Here is an 18,214-nt window from a genome sequence, read left to right as displayed (position 1 = left end):
GGAAGGTAGTCATCAAGCTGTTACTCGGCGAGGTCGGAACAAAAATAAACGTACCTTGCACTATCCCACCAGTTCAAAGCTAGGCTTTTGAGGGCACTGATGGCTGGACGGCTAATGGCCGTTCATCAGTACCAGTGTAAGTGCTAGGACAGGGACTACGCTCGCCTACAACGAATTTTGATTGCACCAGGGTTTGCGTAGCCTTGTTGACAACACTATCGTCGGGTTTGCAGAACTATCCCTCCGGATTGTTGGAGCCTGAAAAGGGAGATTTGTTGCATCCACCCGGGCACTCTCCGGACACACAAGCACAGTGGTTCCTGGTCATTATGGAACCAAGGCTTGGGAGTTTGGCTTTAAACCCCGAAGTTGGAGCTGAGGAGTAAAGCAAGGGACAAGGAGGCGGAATTCGGGAATCTTCGTGGCATGAAAAGAGGCGGAGGAGCCAATCCTGGCACTATCCTCGAAATCGAACGTCTCTTGGCGGATAGGGGTACGTTATCTCACACGCCTACGCTACAGATCTTTGTACGAGCAGCTGCAGAAGAGACTGCTTCGAGTGCACTCTGAGCAAGTGCTTTTGAAGGTGCGAAGATGCCAGTGAAGTTATGTCTTTCAACTATCTCGCCAAATCTCCAGAAGCATTTTTGGGACCTTTGGAAGCGACCTTAGGCGACGATCTTGAGAGCCCGTTCCAGCCGCCTTCGGCAAAGGTTTCGATGGACTATACTTCCCCGAGGCCGACGGAGTAGGGGAGGTCTGATGACGTGTGGAGGCACTCAGGGTCTGTTGAACGCTTTCAGTCTCTCATAGCGGCATGACCACAAGAAGAGAATCAAGAGAAGAGGTGAGCGAAATTCTCGACATGTCTACAAGCCTACAAGTGCAGAAGCACTCTAGGAGCGTCAATCCCCTATTCATGATGCTACAATACAATACAATATGCTATCTTCACTCGACTATCCACTCGTGACATAGAAAATGGTCACATCAATATCGATATCAAACGATCCAGCCGTATTGGCTCCATACGTTTTGGGAAGCCCACGGCGACCATGTCCTCATCGCCGCACATCGGGTTTTCAACCATTCAGCGAAAAAACCAAGATTGAAATCCTCCGAATTGGCGACAACCCCGAAGACTTGAGAGATTCATGATCAAAGACCTTAGCCTGCTGGCTCGCAACGAGCGCTTGCGGAGCGGTGATCTCATGGAATGTTGAAAAATGTCTCTACCAGATCACCCAACGCTGCTGCTGGAGGTCGTGCAGAGAGGCGGGCAATGGAATCGCATCCCGATCAACGAGTGCAGCTACCACAAGTCTCACGCGATGAAACGTCACTCGACTGAGCTCAAGAGTCTTTGTCGCAGATGTTATCACTGCGGGCCTCCTGGGCTTTGTGCATATGCACTGCTCAGAGAGCTTAGGTGCCCTGTTCCGACTTCTGTTTCCGTGCGTTCTCCCTCCTAAAGCGATGTTAGGAATTTCGAACCAGTTTGCCCATGGACGCCAACGAAGGCATCCCCAGAATGATGCTATGTTACTCTTCCAGGTCTTCAGCTTTGCGACCATACACCCTCGGCTGGGGGAACAACGTTTTCATTTCCGGGTTCTGAATGTCCGAACCATCAGTCACAAGCCTTCCCATGTGGTGGATTATATAGGTGGAGCGTTGTGGGTCCAACTTCTCCGACTCGACTGAAAGAGACACAGCCGGTGAAAGGCCGGAATGTGGGATGGGCTGATCCAATGTTCTGGGAGCTTTTCTCGGCCGCGCTGAGGTGACAGATGGCTCGATTACCGCTTCTCCCACATCGCTTAGTGTTCGCGTGATTCTGGATGAGGCTCGCACCTGATCACGAAGTTCTGAAACCTCGCGTTGGAGACTCTCGACCAGATCATGGGAGTCATCAGAGCTCGTGAACCTAATTAGTATCACTATTCAGCATCAAAATGGTACTGCAAAGTCATCTACTGCCCTCGGATTCTTGTTCTTCTCTGAAGCTTCGCAGAGCACAGGCATGATACTCTCGCGCCGAGGCAATTCGAACACTTTGACAGTCAGCAAACGTCGAAGACCATGATAGAAGAATCTCACGCTAGGGACACCTCCGTCGCATTTTATCTTTTTCCTGAGTATATCTTAGCATAAGAACACGCTGAAAGGGGGAGCTACTAACTGTCGGCAGCGGTCACTGTGAGGCGTCAGGAGATTGTATAATGCTTCCAGGATGGCGCTGCATCATACCAAACTTGCCCTCGATACGAGACTGACCTTGCAGGGGAGTCATGCTGCATAGATGAGGACATGAACTGCACTCTCTTTATTTTTTCTGGGCTCATGCGGGGGAAGAATGTATTGTCGAAGTTCCTCTGGCAGGGTCGGAACAAGAGTTTATTCCGAGATGCCCCAGATCCCGCCAGTGGTGAACGTCCCCGGAATCGATTGGGGCTCTCTCAAACACGAGATCTTGAGGTGGGAAGATGGAAGAGGGTGGATGATCAAAAGATCCACGTCATTTAAATGTCGAGTAGATTTATTATAATTGCTCTTCATACCACCTGCGGCTCATGTGGAGGAACATGACCGTCAGACTATATATAGGCGGGTTCTGACGGTCATTCCAAGGGTCATTCCAAGCGTCACGTGAGCTAAGGCCAACTCTGTCACACACCGACCACAGAAGAATCTATGCTCCACCGTATAATTTCTACGGTCGTCTATGCGTTCAAGCTGCGACGCCAGCACGCGGGATCCGGAAGGTTCCAAGCACGCAAATGTCAAAACATCAACGAAACTATTTCTATGAGAAACGTGATGTCTCTCTCTTCATATTTATACACCGATCTTGCTTTGAGAATACGTCTGGAAGTAGACTGTTTTTGCAGCTGCCTCCTCTTGGCCACCAACGCAGGCTTTGCCTCGACATCCAAGTTGGCGACGCTGCACAATTTTATTGGGCCAGACGTGATATTGTAGTGGGAGTCGGGCCGAATAAAAGTTTTTCCTTTTTTCAGTTCACTTCAAGGATGGCAGGTGTAGCGAGACATTCCAAGAGCAAAATGCTTTTCGATGCCATAGGGGTTAGTCAGTATGTGCACTTGACGAGACGAAAGACGAGAGTTAAGTAGCACTCCGTCGGTAGTAGAGCAATGATTGATGCCTCCTCATTATTGTGTTTCCTTCCTTAGTTGACTATCGATCCCTTGCCTGACGCGCCGTGAGACGAGATGAGAAACGAAGCTACCGAGACGACGACACAGGTGTTTTGTGTGTTGGGTGCTATGTCCTGAGCCGGTGCCGACAGCACTTACCTACTCCGCTATAATATGCTGGTATAATATGAAAGAGTGATAGTTATAAGAACGTGTGCCTCACGCGTAAATACGGGGCTGTTGCATTACTCGGTTAGTGCATTGCACAGTGGCCCGACTTAAGGTGTGCTACTTATTTTGTCAATTGGCTTGCCGGCTACATTAGGCCATAAATCACTCTCAATAGTTCCATGTATTTTAGCTGTATGTATCGGTTGAGTTACCTCATGTAGGCACCTACCTTAGGCTTAGGTACTAACCCCGCATCACAAGACTAATCTATTATTTATAGACCCCAGATGCAGATAATATCCAGGTTGACACATTGACAACAATTATCTTCATCTGAACTTCAGGGGGCAAACCAGCAGCTTATATCGTCACCCCGACTTAGGACTCTTAAGTCTGAGAGCCTAGAGAGTCCATGACCTCATGCCGACGTCGAATTTAACGAACAGACCAAGAGCTTGTGAAGAGTGTCGGCAACAGAAAGTAGGTCGAAGTCCGATCTCAACTCATTACCCTATCAACCTCCTTTTCTTATCCCTGAATCAAGCTATCCTGAAGCTTACACCTGCTAGATAAAATGCGATGCGCATCTTGACTACTCGAAACCATGTTCCAAGTGTAGGAAGTCGGGTGTGCAATGCATCTTCATAACCGACTTTACAAGGAGAAAAACTCAATCGTACGTCGCTCTTGCCTCTTGCCTCTTGAACAAGGTATTGTTCGGCTGACTATCTCCTGCATAGGAAGGCAAAGATGCAGCGTGAGATAGATGGACTCCGGAGAGCGCTTCAGCTTGTGAACGAAGTAGAGGAACCCAGAAATGTTCCACCTTCACCTCCACCACATCCACATCTCCATCTCCATCATCCTTCATCCGTGGCCGCTGCAGTGGTACCACAATCTGACGCTGGAGTCACTTCATTTTATCCATCGCTTGAGATGCCATCTACACTTACAGCAATTCCACACCCTGGGCAGCGCAGTGGTATTCCGACAAGCTCTCACCATGCGTCGGCCAGACACTCATCACCCTATCAGTATCCCTATCATCCTCCATCTATTACTACTATTCCTTCGGCGGCGCAACCTGAAGCCAGCGTCAAGCCTTTCTCCCCATCGCTAGATGGCCTCGAAATTGAGCCTCAAAAACTGGAGGATTGCTACTCCTTGTCAGTACTTCCTTTTGACAATCACTCCCTTTTCTGTTCGATGTTGACTCTGGGTTAGGTATTTCAAACATTACCATTCAATTATACCAATTTTGGATCCACAACAAAGCTGCCGCGACTGCTTCCAACATTCACCTTTGCTGTTCTGGACAGTCATTGTGACAGGCTCAAGAAGATACAGCTTTGATCCAACATTGTTGGAAATGCTGACTCCCAAAGTCGCCAATCTTGCAGCACTGGCGACGATCAGAGCTTCTGAGTACATTCCGACTATTTCTGCACTACTTCTTCTCTGTGTTTGGCCATTACCAATGGAAAATGCATCAGATGACCCCTCGCCTGTTTATGCAGGAGTCATCATGCAGCTTTCTCAACAGAACGGTCTGCATATGCTTAGCAGGAGACAAGATTTCTCACAGAACCATTTGATCAGAGATACCAATAGCGATGTCTTTCTTGCTACTCTGTGGGCTTGGTGCAAGCTGATCTGCTGCTGGTAAAACTCCAACCCCACCCCGAAGTAGCTGATTTCTAATTTCTACTATCAGTGTTAATGTGTACTGCGGCTTACATCCTCACCTCTTTCAAGATGCCTTCGACTTGGAGCTACAGAGCAATGATGTCCTCGACTCTTTGAGCAAACCCATCTTTTGGATGCTGCGGTTTGTCGGCCTTGTTTTGAACGCCCATCACACTTTGATGAGAGGCAGATATGGAGAAGAAGACGTTGAGATGCCGTACCAGCTTTTATCTATGGTCAAATTCTATGACGACGAGATCTTAAGGATCAGGCGACAAGCTCAAGCGTATCTTGGTAAGGGACTTCCTCCTCGCTCTGGCCCGCCTCTCTCTAATTTCGAAAACCTGATCATCAACAGCTGGGATCTATTTCAACTCTGCTAGGTTGCACATTGGAGCGTATTATTTCTTTATCTCCAAGCCCTCGCCTTCGAAGCTCTCACGTCTTGTTGAGCTCCACCACATTGCCTGCGCCTTTATCGACAACATCACGGATCGAGATCAAAAGGACGACTACGCTCTCTACATTTCTGAGCAATATTACAGGACGCTCACTCTCGCCGCCATGGTGATACTGCGGATATGTCGCAGCACCGAACTCAACTCGGCCATCGACTATCCACTTGGGGAGCAATCGTACTTCGCGGCAATTCGCATTTTCAAGAAGAGAGCCTTGAAGAATAATGACCTCAACGCTCGAATGGCGGCTACGTTGTCGCAGCTATGGCGGAGTAAGCGCATCTTCGCACGACGTGATGGATTAATTGACAGCCTGAATGTTCGAATTCAAACTCGAGGGGTAAGCCACGATTCCAACTATCCAGTTATAACGTGTGATGACGGTCTAACTGTATGGTATCGCAGTCAATGGGAGTGGCATACGACTGTCTCTGGTGGTGGCGGCAAGAATTCTTAGGACAATCCAACCCGTACTCGGAAGAGAGCAATGGTAATCAGGCCCAAGCCCAAGCCCAAAGCCAGAGACTCTCGGTCGCTAATCCACAGGCTGTCACTTCCACTCACCAGCCAAGCACCACTCAACTACCGGACTTCGACACCAGCGTCTGTGGTCAATTAGGTGTGGACGACGATGCCTTTTTTTCGGAATGGAACTGGTCCACCCATGCATTTTTGTCCGGCGATCTATCACACGAGTTCGGGGAGTCGGTTATAGGCATGTAACTAAGGTACGGAGTACTGGACGCCTAGAGCTATTTACATATATTTACCGGGGCTGGAGAACAATGTCTTGAGAAAGGCCGAAATCTGTTCAAAAATAACTCCCTTCAATCTTTCAATAGCCTCCTGTATGTACAGAACGCCTGGGAAAGGGTTTTCCTTGGCACACAAAGTAAAAGTCGATCTTTTCTCTGTGATAAACCCCACTGCATGAGATCATTCCTTAGTTCAGTCCCTAAGGTAGTGTTCACGAAGAACGTCTGGCCTTTTCTGTTGTCCGATTTGTCGGCCAATTTCGCCGACAACTCGGCGAGCGGATCCACTTCTCGTCGGGCTGGAGAACTATTATTCTATCCAGGTCCACTTATCGAATGTTTGAGACACCGTTCCCCGGAGTTGCCCTGTGGGGAAGGAGTACGGAGTAGCTATTGCTGCTACCGTTACTCGTGTTGCGAAAAGTCGGGGAAGCAGAGTAATCTGAGAACAACAGTGCATAGTCTGTCTCATTCAGTGAACTCTCAGAGGACGTGCGAGCCGTGTGTCCGGGAAATGTGCTGACCTCCCATCGCCTCTTTATCCCGCCTTCTATGTACCTCGGTCGTCCATCACAAGGCTTTACCCATCCTCCATCTCCATGCTTACGCATAAAATCTAGCTGTCGTATGTCTGCATTTCTCCTGAGGTTGTTCTTGTCTTTGACAGTAGTAGCCCTCGTTATCGTTTCTTGAGAAAGTCAACGTCCTCTATTCTGGTTTCAAGTAAATTACCTACAAACCTAGGCATCTCTTCAAAACATCCAGACAGAGCAGGGGCCGGGCTCCCCTATCATAGTCATCCATCCAGCATGATCTCCCAGCCCGAAAACTCCCTCGCCTTAACTCGTCTCGCAGCAAAGCGGCTGAAACAAATCTCCTCGGAAAAGCTGTCTGCAGAAGCCAGAGAAAAGGTGTCTCTATGCATCTTAGATTTCCTCGGAGCTTGTCAGGTTGGACTCAGAGGTGAGCTTGGCGCGCCTTTGCTCAAGTACTCTGAGCTTCACACTGGCAAACCTGAGGCATTCGTCTTCGGGAGCAACAAGAAAATGTCTGCTGAGACAGCCGCTTTTATACATGCCGCTCTTTCGAATAGGTGAGTGAGTCATTGCCTTCCTACTATCTATAGCCAGCACATTCACCCCATGCACCCATGAACCCATGTGGGGTCGACGGGCGGGGGGGTTGAGAGTATCTGAAACTGACGAACATGGACACAAAAGCACAGTTCGCGATGACATGCACCTTGATTCATGCGCACATATGGGCTCCATGGTAATTGCTTCCAGTTTAGCCATTGCCCAACGAGACGGATGGACCGGCGAACAACTCACCCGGGCTATCGTGGGCGGGTACGAGATGGGAGCGGTCTTGGGATATTCGATTCGAGGAGGAGGACAATTCAATACTCATTTCCGCAGCACGGCTCTGATCGGCTCGTTTGCGGCTGCGGGAGCCCTCTGCGCAGGTAACATCCCTGAAGATGAGGACACCGTCATGCGAATCTTGTGCTTTGCAATTAACATGGTTTGCGGGATCAATGCATGGGCACACACAGGAGGCAGGGAGATTTATATCCACAACGGGTCGGCCAGTGCTGCCGCCATCACCAGCTACGACCTCGGTCGCACTGGGATCTTTGTCAGCGATGTCGTCCTCGAAGGCAAGGACGGCTACTTTGAAGCCCTGGGAGTCGACTCAAATGCGCCCGGCCGCTTCAAAGCCTGGATCGAAACCTCCTCGCCAGGTAGAGGGATTACTGAGACTCATTTCAAGCCCGCATCCTGCTGCAACTTCACGCAGGCATCCACTGCCATTGCGCTGAAGATGCACAAAGATTTCCGTGCTAAGATCGCTAATGTCGAAGACATTGTCAAGATTCACATCACCACAACCCCAGGCGCGCTCGCCTACCCGGGCTGCGACAACGCCGGCCCCTTGGTCAGCGCATCCAGCGGAAAACTAAGCATTCAATTCGGAATCGGCGCGGCCTTCGTCTTCGGCCGCTTTGACGACGACACGTCCAGATGCATCGACGACCCACTAGTCAATAGGCTCATGCGCAAGATGTCTGTGACCACAGACGTGGAGTTCGAAAAGAGCTACGCTAAGGGCCTGCAACCGGCCAAGATCGAGATCTTCTTCAAGGATGGCACTGCGATCGTTGAAGAGGTGCCAGATGTCCCCTGGCTGGACGGGCCGGCGGTCACGGAGAGGTTTATGCTAGAGATTTCTCGTTGGTTGTCGGCGGAGATGGCGCAGAAATTGGTTAAGCGGTGTCAGCAGTTGGAGACGATCACTGACGCTGGACGTGAGTTGCTTTGTTTTTGAACTAAGGTGTCTTGTCTCGTGAACAAAGTCTTTGCCCGAAAACAAAAAAAGGGAGACACTCACTGCTTTACCTTTGGAATGGCCCTATAGTTTGAGAGGTAGTCGAACGAAAACTTTGGGGCTTCCCAGAGAGATGCTTCGTGATTGTCGGTCTCTTACGTCTAGTAGAAGCAAGGTGCTCACTTTTAGATTAATTAGGTACTTGATACCTGCCATCAATACATCCCCTTTATATTCTTGATGGAAGATAGAAATTCTGAATAACAGAGCAAAATGCCCTCTTTCTCATCGACCTTGGAATAAAGGCTAACGTGGTGACAACATATGGATGAACTACTCAGACCTCGAGATCCTTTGTTGCTAATACTATATACAGTTGTGTATGATAACTTTTGGCTGTTGCACATGGCAGCACAAGGAGCGACAGTAAACATTGAACAGCAGATATAGATCTTTTGGAGCAATGATTTTGCAAATGAACTAAGAGCAAACTAGATAATAGTATCAGCAATTTTAAATATATCAGTACACCAGAGTTTCTTTCACATCCCGACTATTTTCTCCTTTGGATCACTTGAACCATGTCGTAGTGACCGTCCCGATCTTTTGGACACTTGTTTTCCCTTCGCCAGCATTCGCTGCGACATGTTTTTGCAGATTCGCCTTGATGCGATTATGCACCCATTCACTGCTCGTCGGGGCATCGGTGTCTTTAAACCACTTCTTCACTCCCTGGCGTCGTAAGAGAGGGCTCTCTTCGAGCAGCGTGTTGATAACCACCTCATCATTCGGCACGACGAAGTAGAAGACGCTACTGCGATCATGGTCCCTCTGATCGGCTGGTGGTTCGACGACCCGATGAACCGCGGCTTTGTAGTAGTTGCCCGTCCACCACATCATCGGTTCGCCCGCATTGACAATGATCGCCCCAGGGATATGAGGAACGAACTTCCACTGTGCTTCGTCATGGTAGTCCCGGACCTGCAGGGTTGCCATGGGTTGGCTGAAGAGTAGCGAGAGGGAAGTCAAGTCCTGGTGGCCGCTCAGCCACAACTGTTTCCCGTCCGCGCCTCCCTGGGTGGGAAGGTCGTAGTACTCCATCCAGCGGAACCAGGATTCGTCGTGCTTGTCGTAGCTATGCGCTTTGACGAAAAATTCCTCGTCTCTGATCTCGAGAGAGATGGCAAACAGTCTCAGGATCTTGCCCAGGATGTCTTTGTGGACAGTGTCGATGAATTCCTGTACCTCTTCACGATAAGGTTCGAAAGCCTTCGGTTGCTCGTGAGTTGTCATGTCTCTAACCACGTTGAATTGCTCGATCCGGTCTGGAGTGCCGCCCAGTGTCTTCCACTCTCCACGAGGTTTGAACCCAGGGTATTCCCCTTTCCCCGTCAGATCAGCCTTCAGCCTTTCCTTTTCCTCCTGGGGTGTACGTGACAAGATCGTGTGGCCGATATCGACCATACGCTCTATATTTTCTTCACTGATGCCGTGGTTGATGATCACGAAGAAACCGTGGGAGGTCATAGCCTGGTGAACTTGCTCCGCGAGCGCATTTTTGGCCGCAGAAGTGTCATTGTAAAGAGAAAAATCCAAAATATCCAGGTCGGCATAGTCGAGCTTCTCTTTCGTGGGCTCGACGGGGACAAAATGGTCCACTTCTGGCAATGTTTTTGAGATCATCTTTGCCGGTTTGATTGGATGCTATTCGTGAACTGATAATCGCTTTCTCGAATTTTGATTACCTGACGCAAACGTATCAATAAAATGATGCTACTTTATAATCCTCTGGAAAAAGAGGTTTCCCACGTCAAGCTTCGTGGCATCGAAGGCAGAGGCATCTCGTACCCGCACATCTCCAGGCGCCATGCCATGACGTTTTGCATAGCCGACAACTCGCAGGCCCGTTACATTGTCGGGTGTGTCAAGATTCAGTCTGGAAAGGGGAACCCATGGTGTGGCTCTTGGCCGGAGGGCTGGCAATTTACACTTGCCGAAAACTCGGCCAATTCTTGCCTCAATAGTCATGGGATCAGTCATGGAACAAGAGATGGGAAATAGTCTGCATGGCCTGTGGACTGTAGGATTACCCATTGGCCATAGTAAAGCCCGATTTCCAGAAGTGAGAAGTATGTCTGAAAGGGTGGCGCCTTGCCTTGGTTGTTCACCACCTCACAGCGTCACGGTACATACAATGATACGTGCAATGCAGAGACAATTCAGTGTCATTGAGAAATATGGCTACAGACGGTGCCAGTGTTTCGTCAGGCTCTCTGTACCATGTATCAGTCACTCAGCCCTGGTATCTTGGTCCCTTCCAGAAAGCCTCCCGTTGCTTCCACTTTCACCTTCTCGGATGGAATAACGACTGTCATAAAGCGACAGTACTCGGTGGAGTTATTTAGCCATGCGTGATATGTTCCCCTGAGACGTTTTAAAACAGCAATGTTAGCAATGTTAGCATCAATTCTTGCTCCACGTTCAGCTGAGCAAGAGCAGAATTGGCCAGGGCCACCCACTTTTGAATGTACACGTCTCCCTCTCTCAAAGTCTCGATAAGTCCATCGTCCAAGAGTAGCTGCAGGGATCCCTTTATCACCACACCGTAATCAAGGCTCTCGTTACGGTGTAAATATGGTGTTGCGCCTTCTGGGGTTGGAGGAATATCCACGATCTGACAAACAATTCCTTTCTCCCCTTGACCTCGACGTACGTTTTCCACTGCGAGTTCTTCCTTGCCACCTTGTATCTTCACCGGGTAGTTTCGAGTGCGATGAATCAGTGTCACGCCAACCGGCTTGTCTGTCGACGTCCCCGGCCTGCTGCCTTTGGGAGTTGGATTGACGGGCGTGAGTAACTCATCAAACTCAAAAATCGCCTTTGCTTCGCGATTATGGCCCGTGACGAGCCTTCTTGTTTTAGGAAGATGGCTTAACTGTTCCATCTTTATGCTCTTGAAAACAGTAGTGGAAGCTGTGTCAAAAATATTGATCAACTTTCTCAATTGCTCCGAAGCTTCCAAAGACCTTTTGCACGCTGGTAGCTTCCCACTTCAGATCCTGGGTCTGCTTGTGACACTGCAAGCTCGTGGCTATGAAAGATATTACTTTTTGAAAGATGACTCCCCGTTCTGCTGAACGTCTCCAACAAACGAAAGAAAACTTTCTGAGACAAGCTGCGCCGAGTTCTCGGCCTTTAACCCCGTAAACGACCAAATTGTCGATCTCCATCAAGCCCCCACACACTGTCGGGGGAGAGAAGAAAGAGCTAAAAGACCAACGAGGTGAGTGCGATGTCTCAAGAGTTATGTAACCAACTCTCCAGACCAGATCTGTTGGAGGCTTGTATTTTCATCATCAAAATCTCTGAACGCACCGGGGCGAAACACCAGGCCGCGAGTCTCTGTACCCATACCATAAATCCGAGCAACGTTTTCAACAATAATGGGTTCCGCTGCTGAGTCTCAAGGAAAGCCGGCAGCTGCTAGGCTACGACAGCTCCTTCAGGAGGAGGGCAAGACAATATTTTGTCCAGGAGTTTACGACGGCATCACAGCGCGACTAGCATTGAGAGAGGGGTTCGATTGTCTCTATATGACCGGGGCTGGAACTGCAGCCTCCAGACTGGGCGAGCCAGATCTTGGCCTCGCTACAATGAACGATATGGTGGCGAATGCCGGAATGATCTCTTCGCTAGACCGTTCAGTCCCTGTCATTGCAGACGCTGACACAGGTTACGGTGGCCCACTGATGGTTGCCAGGACGGTGCGAGCCTATATCTCTGCCGGCGTGGCTGGCATGCACCTTGAAGACCAGGTCCAGAACAAGCGCTGTGGTCATCTGGCAAACAAGGAACTAGTCGATGAAGAAACGTACCTGACTCGCATCCGGGCGGCGGTAATGGCTCGAGAAGAGATGCGGAGCGTGTCTGGAGGCGCAGCAGACATTGTTCTCATCGCACGCACCGACTCTATCCAGTCGCTGGGGTATGAAGCGGCAGTCTCACGACTCCGGAATGCTATTTTGGCGGGTGCGGATGTTGCTTTTCCTGAGGGTATGACGAGTTTGGAACAATGCAGCCGTGTTTGCAAAGATCTGGCTCCTACGCCTGTCCTTCTGAACATGGTGGCCGGAGGTGTCACGCCCGACCTCAGTGTGCCAGAAGCAAATAAGCTGGGTTTCAGAATCGTGATTTTTCCCTCGGTAGCGTTGGACCCCGTATCGGAAATGGTGGGAAATGCGATGAGGGAACTGAAGAAGAAGCAACTCCCGATTGTGAGTGACAATCGGAGGAAAGCAGGTGTGAAGTATCTGTTTAACATTCTCGGCCTGGAGGAGCGCATCGCGTTTGATGCGGCGGCGGGAGGTAAATCCTTCGCCAACGGGGCTTGAAAGGACGGACAACGGTGGTATCGCAAAGAGTAAAATCATATCCTTTATACTTCTATTTCTTCCTCTATTCATTGGACTATCTACTACCCTCTTCATCCTGCGATACACGTATACTAGAGCAACATTAAGGTATACGCTGTCGTGCCCTTTGATTTACAGCCAGGTGGCTATCTGCTCCTTGAGCTTGGAGACCATGTTGAGGGGCCTCAAAGGATTGACTGTGTATTTAGGAGGTCTCCAACAGAACGAACATCCATTACATTGAGGCCTTCATTGCGATTATATCCAGTACCTGAAAACCCATTTACACTCGCGTCGTAAATAGCTGATCAAAGATTTTAAGGTAGAGATTCAACTGAGTCGTGTTTCAGGATCGGCCTGTTAGTCAAGTTTGCTGTACCTGTATGACAATCTTGCCCCAGAATTGCTGCTTTTCCATCTCTCTGTAGGCTTCTGGAACCTCTTCAAACTTGAATATCCGATCCGAGACAATGGGTTTAATGGTATGCTCTTCAAGAAACGCCATCATGTGTTGGAACATCCTCCGCGAACCAACATTCATCCCTCTGATAATACAAAGTTGCCGCTGGATCAAAGAGAAGCTGGGCATGCCTTCATTTTCTCCTTTTCCACCGAGAAATCCCACCATGGACACAACTCCTTCCGGTCTGATGGCGTTCAAGCTCTGAGATATTGTATTTTCGCCACCAACCTCGATAATATGGTGCACACCAAGACAGTCTGGAGTCAGCGATTTGGCAATTTCCCCCCATCCACTATTAGACCTGTAATTGATGACATGCTGAACACCCAGTGCCTTGAGCCTCTCTGCCTTCTCGGCCGTCGAAGTTGTGCTGATTACATTTGCTCCAATGGCCAATGCGAACTGAATAGCATATAAGGAAACCCCGCCGGTTCCCTGCGTCAGTAAGAACTCCCCCGGTCGGAGCGCTCTCGATTCGAGACCGAATAAACAATTCCAAGCAGTCAGAGCAGCGCAGGGCAATGTAGCTCCCTCGATGTAAGAAAGGCTTTTGGGCAACAACACAAGTCCGGCCTCTTCGAATATTCCATGCTGTCGTAGAACACCGTCCCGCTGACTTCCCAAGGTGCTCTGGCGGATATTAGGTGTCACAATGCCGTCTTGGAAGTCTTGCATGAATGTCATGCACACCTTATCTCCCAGTTTGAACTCGCTCACCCCGGAACCTACGCCGATAACCTCTCCCGCGCCGTCGGAACAGGCCACAAATCCTTTTGTCAACGGTAATGGATATCGACCCAGAGCCATGGCGATGTCGCGGTAATTCAGCGAGACTGCCTCGATGCGAACCAGACATTGACCCTCCTCAAGACTAGGTAGTGGGACTTTCTCTTCGAATTGAAGAGCGTCGATGCCCTTGTTTGGGACAATCACCCATTGGGCGGTGTGGCTGACAGTCATGTTGACTCCTGAGCAAGGCGAATAAAGCACACGCGCCCCGAGTAATGAAGTAAGGAATGGCGCCACGCCTTATTTCAAAGCCACTAGAAAGCGGTTTGTGAATGGAATGAGTGGTCCGCTCTTTGAATGGTAAGTTATAATGGTTTCATAGACCAATCTGGTTGTAATTGGCACTTTTTGCTTTTCCGACCCCGATCACTCAAGTTTTTCACCTTGTCAAAAGCCGGCCCCGTGTTTTAGAAATTTGGAAATTATCTTAGACTGTTCAGAAACTGTCCTCGCCAACTGTCCTCGCCAAAAGTGACCACTACAGCCTTCTATCTTGGACTGCAACTGGTCTCGAAAAATTGACCTGGAAGTAAAATAACATTTAGTGTGGCCGAAAAGTCGGCGATTCAAGGCGCTAGCAGGCAACCCGCCGAATCGTAGCTTCCTATAGAGCGGAGCTGTCACATAGGTCCTCCAGTTGACCAATCAAAAGTCTTCATTTCCGCCTCAAAGAGGGAGGAATAGTGGGCCAGTTTTGATCTATGACCAGGAAAAAGCCAGTGAAAATGCTCCATGCATGAGAAAAAGTGGAACGTTGAGTCTGGAAATATCAAAATATTGAGTTCCGAGGGAAAGAGTTCCAGGCCAGACTAGATTCTTGGACCGTCCGCCATGTTCTCGGAGGGGAGAGCACCGATAAGATGATGTTTATCTCTAACAGATATGACCGTGAGTCCAGGCGGCAGCGCGGTGTCTGCGGGCGTTTCTTTCCCCAAAGCTTCTGAGTTCTTCTCTTGGGCCAGACTATCGGCAGCCGATGCCGATTTCTCGGCTGCGTGGGATTCGTGTGAGCTGCGCCGGTGATTTTAGTGGATTCTGGTTGAGGGCCTGTCTCCAGTGTTCCCGTCTCCTGACTTCGCGAAGCCTCGTGTTCTCAGAAAGAAATAACGAGCTGGCATAGCACTACAAGTTTTACTATAAAATCTCCCCAGATTTGGTCCCTCAATTTCTTGCCCACCTTCTCCTGGCCAAAGCAAGCCGAACCACGAACTTGTGATCCGTCCCTTTATCTTTTCCAACGATGTCTTCCGACGCGAAACCAATGTCTGAAATCCCCATACACATCGAAAATGGAGCAAAGCTAGAATTCGACTCTGTTGAGGTGACGGATCAGGGAAATCTTGCAATTGAAAAGGCATTGAATCGGAAATATGATTTCCGTATTCTACCATGCCTGTTCTTACTCTACTTTTTCTCCTTTATGGACAGAGCCAGTATCGGGAATGCGAGCATTGCCGGCTTAAATGTTGACCTCAAACTCCAAGGCCAGAGCTACAGCGTGGCTCTGGCTCTGTTTTTCATCTGTTACATGATCGTCGACATCCCCGCCGGATTGGTATTCAAAATCATCGGACCTCGCGCCTTTCTCTGCATCAGCATCTTCTGTTTCGGCATCTGCACCATCTGCCTCGGATTTGTCCAGAATGCGAGTCAGCTGTACGCGATTCGATGCCTGCTCGGTCTCTTCGAGGGTGGCTTGACACCATGCATCAGCATCTACATGGGCATGTTCTACTCGCCCACTAATATACAACGACGTCTGGCTTTCTACTATTGTGCCGCACCTCTCAGTGGCGCAGTCGGTGGTCTTCTCGCGTCTGGTCTCGGAAAGATCAATGTTGGATCATACAGAGCCTGGCCCTGGATCTTCTTCATCGAGGGGGCAATCTCCATCCTCGTAGGAGTTCTCTGCTTTTTCATCCTCCCAAATATGCCCGGCCAATCGCGATTTTTGACAGAAGAGGAACGCGAAGTGGCGAGAATCAGGTCAGGAAAAATCAGCAACACGGTCGATGTCAATCATGAAAAAGAGAAGTTCTCCTGGAAAGCTGTCAAGCAAGGTTTTCAGGATTGGAACGCCGTCCTTCTTGCCATCATCAGCATTGGAACCTACTGCAACGTCTACGCTTACAGCCTTTTTTCCCCTGCCATCATTAAGGGTTTTGGCTACAGCACGATTCAGTCTCAGCTCCTCAGCGTACCCCCATACACCTTTGGGGCCATTTGCGTCTTCGCTACATCGTTCGCGTCGGATCACCTCCGGATTCGAGGTCCTTTTGTGATAGGACCCTGTTGCGTTGAGGTCATCGGCTGGATCATTCAGATGACATGCAATGGTGTAGGAGTGAGATACTTTGGTCTCTTCTTGATTGCCGGTTCCATATACCCTGCCATCAACTCGACCAGCTCATGGCTGATTGGTAATCTGCAACCACACTATGTTCGTGCAACCGGGATCTCCTTTGCTGTGGCCATGGGGACAATTGGTGGGATTATTTCTACTTTCACTTACGCGAACGCGAAGGCCGACGTCGCAAACGGGGTGGAATTGGCCATGACTGTCCTAGTAATTGCCCTGACGGGTTTGCTAATGTGGATAAACCATGCAGAAAACAAGTTGAGAACTCGCGGTGGACGAGACTATCGGCTCAATCAGGGGCAGAGTGCAGAACAGCTGGGATCACGCCATCCAGCCTATGTTCTCTCTCTCTGAGGAGTCGTTATCAGACCAGAATCAATCAGAATAGTCACCGCGAACTTGTCTGATTTTGTCTGGACAATCTACATCCGGGCCAGTTGACTCAAGGGGGGTTGGCGATCTATACCTAAGTCCAAGACAGCCTGAACAAGCACCTTAAAGGCCCTGTGGAGCTTCTGAGTCCCCATATTCAGGAAGACTTCCATACTAGTAGAGCGGATCACCTGCCTTCTCGCGAAGATACCGGGCCCAAGCAGCGAGTGGTCCTTAGATATATATTATTTATTATGAATCGTACCGACACCTTGGAGCGTCTGCGCATTCACATAGATTCCCTAGCCGACGCACAGTGATATCTATAGCAATAGTAGCATTGAGAACCATAGGGTCTGACTATAGACTTAGGATGACCGCGAGGGTCCTATCTACTATGGGGAGGGGGCGTGACTATATAGACTTTCATCAACCAATGAGCCTAACCTTCCCTCGACTGTGGACTGTTGGGACTGTCCTGAACAGTCCTCAGTCCTGGCAGTCCTATATTCCCGTGTCATAGCCTCGCACGTGACACAGCCTTGCCCTACTCGACCTTCCTGCCTTCTCTGTAACTATTCCTTCGCTGGTGACTCCGCGCCGGTCTTATTTGTATTATTAGAGAGGGAGAGGAAGAGAGTATAGTAAAAAAGAAAAAGAGAAAGAGAAGTATTATCCTATAGAGCCAGGGGGTTTAGCTAACCATATTTAATAATATATAGTAGTAAGGTATCCTCTTAAAGATTCTCTTAGGGATTCTACCTTTTATTAGGGCCGAAACGGGCCCTTATAGATATAATTAGGTAAAGTTACTACGAGGCTAGGATGTACGTGACGTTAGCGCCTATAAGACTAGAGCCCGAACGGACGCCTTACTGGCACGTGAGGGAGTACGGCAGGAGCGGGCCAGAGCCGTGAGGGAGCAGAATGGAGTGGAAGGGGAGCGCGAAAGAGAGGAAGGGAGCAGAAGAGAGCGGACGAGGGAGCGAATGGACTAAATAGTTGTTAGCGGGAGAGCAAAGCGGCGAGGGATGAGTCGACAAAAAAGAGGTGGGCGACGACAGAACGGGGATTATATATATATCATATATATATATATAAAATGGCGGAGGTGAGGGCTGCGGCTTTGAAAAGATGGTAAGGAGGAAAGTAACTTGAAAATATACCTCCTCTCCTGAAATTCCTGTCTGGCCCAAGCCATGGTGGAGATCCAGTTCCTCCTGGTGAAACCTGAACCGGGCACAGAATCTCGTCGAGCACAAG

At 49.5% G+C, this 18,214-nt stretch overlaps 7 protein-coding genes across 7 annotated transcripts; 4 read left to right on the top strand and 3 right to left on the bottom strand.

The window, feature by feature from the left end:
• Positions 1 to 4,854: 4,854 nt before the first annotated feature.
• On the top strand, positions 4,855 to 6,196 carry AYL99_01527 (hypothetical protein; the record flags this gene model as incomplete). The annotated part of the gene is made up of 4 exons (XM_018833043.1): positions 4,855 to 4,991; positions 5,044 to 5,309; positions 5,374 to 5,813; positions 5,879 to 6,196. 4 exons carry the CDS (start codon positions 4,855 to 4,857, stop codon positions 6,194 to 6,196), a joined length of 1,161 nt encoding a protein of 386 aa, XP_018698922.1.
• Positions 6,197 to 7,488: 1,292 nt separating this feature from the next.
• Positions 7,489 to 8,556, top strand: AYL99_01526 (hypothetical protein; the record flags this gene model as incomplete). Its single annotated transcript, XM_018833042.1, has 1 exon — positions 7,489 to 8,556. The coding sequence occupies one exon, from the start codon at positions 7,489 to 7,491 to the stop codon at positions 8,554 to 8,556; it is 1,068 nt and encodes a 355-aa protein (XP_018698921.1).
• Positions 8,557 to 9,126: 570 nt separating this feature from the next.
• Positions 9,127 to 10,239, bottom strand: AYL99_01525 (hypothetical protein; the record flags this gene model as incomplete). The annotated part of the gene is made up of 1 exon (XM_018833041.1): positions 9,127 to 10,239. One exon carries the CDS (start codon positions 10,237 to 10,239, stop codon positions 9,127 to 9,129), a length of 1,113 nt encoding a protein of 370 aa, XP_018698920.1.
• Positions 10,240 to 10,990: 751 nt separating this feature from the next.
• AYL99_01524 (hypothetical protein) lies at positions 10,991 to 11,500 on the bottom strand (the record flags this gene model as incomplete). The annotated part of the gene is made up of 1 exon (XM_018833040.1): positions 10,991 to 11,500. The coding sequence occupies one exon, from the start codon at positions 11,498 to 11,500 to the stop codon at positions 10,991 to 10,993; it is 510 nt and encodes a 169-aa protein (XP_018698919.1).
• Positions 11,501 to 11,999: 499 nt separating this feature from the next.
• On the top strand, positions 12,000 to 12,947 carry AYL99_01523 (hypothetical protein; the record flags this gene model as incomplete). The annotated part of the gene is made up of 1 exon (XM_018833039.1): positions 12,000 to 12,947. One exon carries the CDS (start codon positions 12,000 to 12,002, stop codon positions 12,945 to 12,947), a length of 948 nt encoding a protein of 315 aa, XP_018698918.1.
• A 385-nt stretch (positions 12,948 to 13,332) lies between these two features.
• Positions 13,333 to 14,391, bottom strand: AYL99_01522 (hypothetical protein; the record flags this gene model as incomplete). Its single annotated transcript, XM_018833038.1, has 1 exon — positions 13,333 to 14,391. One exon carries the CDS (start codon positions 14,389 to 14,391, stop codon positions 13,333 to 13,335), a length of 1,059 nt encoding a protein of 352 aa, XP_018698917.1.
• Positions 14,392 to 15,460: 1,069 nt separating this feature from the next.
• AYL99_01521 (hypothetical protein) lies at positions 15,461 to 16,933 on the top strand (the record flags this gene model as incomplete). Its single annotated transcript, XM_018833037.1, has 1 exon — positions 15,461 to 16,933. One exon carries the CDS (start codon positions 15,461 to 15,463, stop codon positions 16,931 to 16,933), a length of 1,473 nt encoding a protein of 490 aa, XP_018698916.1.
• Positions 16,934 to 18,214: the final 1,281 nt, after the last annotated feature.

The sequence above is a fragment of the Fonsecaea erecta genome (assembly GCF_001651985.1).
Source record: "Fonsecaea erecta strain CBS 125763 chromosome Unknown Scaff1, whole genome shotgun sequence".
Taxonomy (NCBI): domain Eukaryota; kingdom Fungi; phylum Ascomycota; class Eurotiomycetes; order Chaetothyriales; family Herpotrichiellaceae; genus Fonsecaea; species Fonsecaea erecta.
The sequence above is the reverse complement of the archived record's forward strand: the minus strand, read 5'-3'. Positions and strand labels throughout refer to the sequence as shown.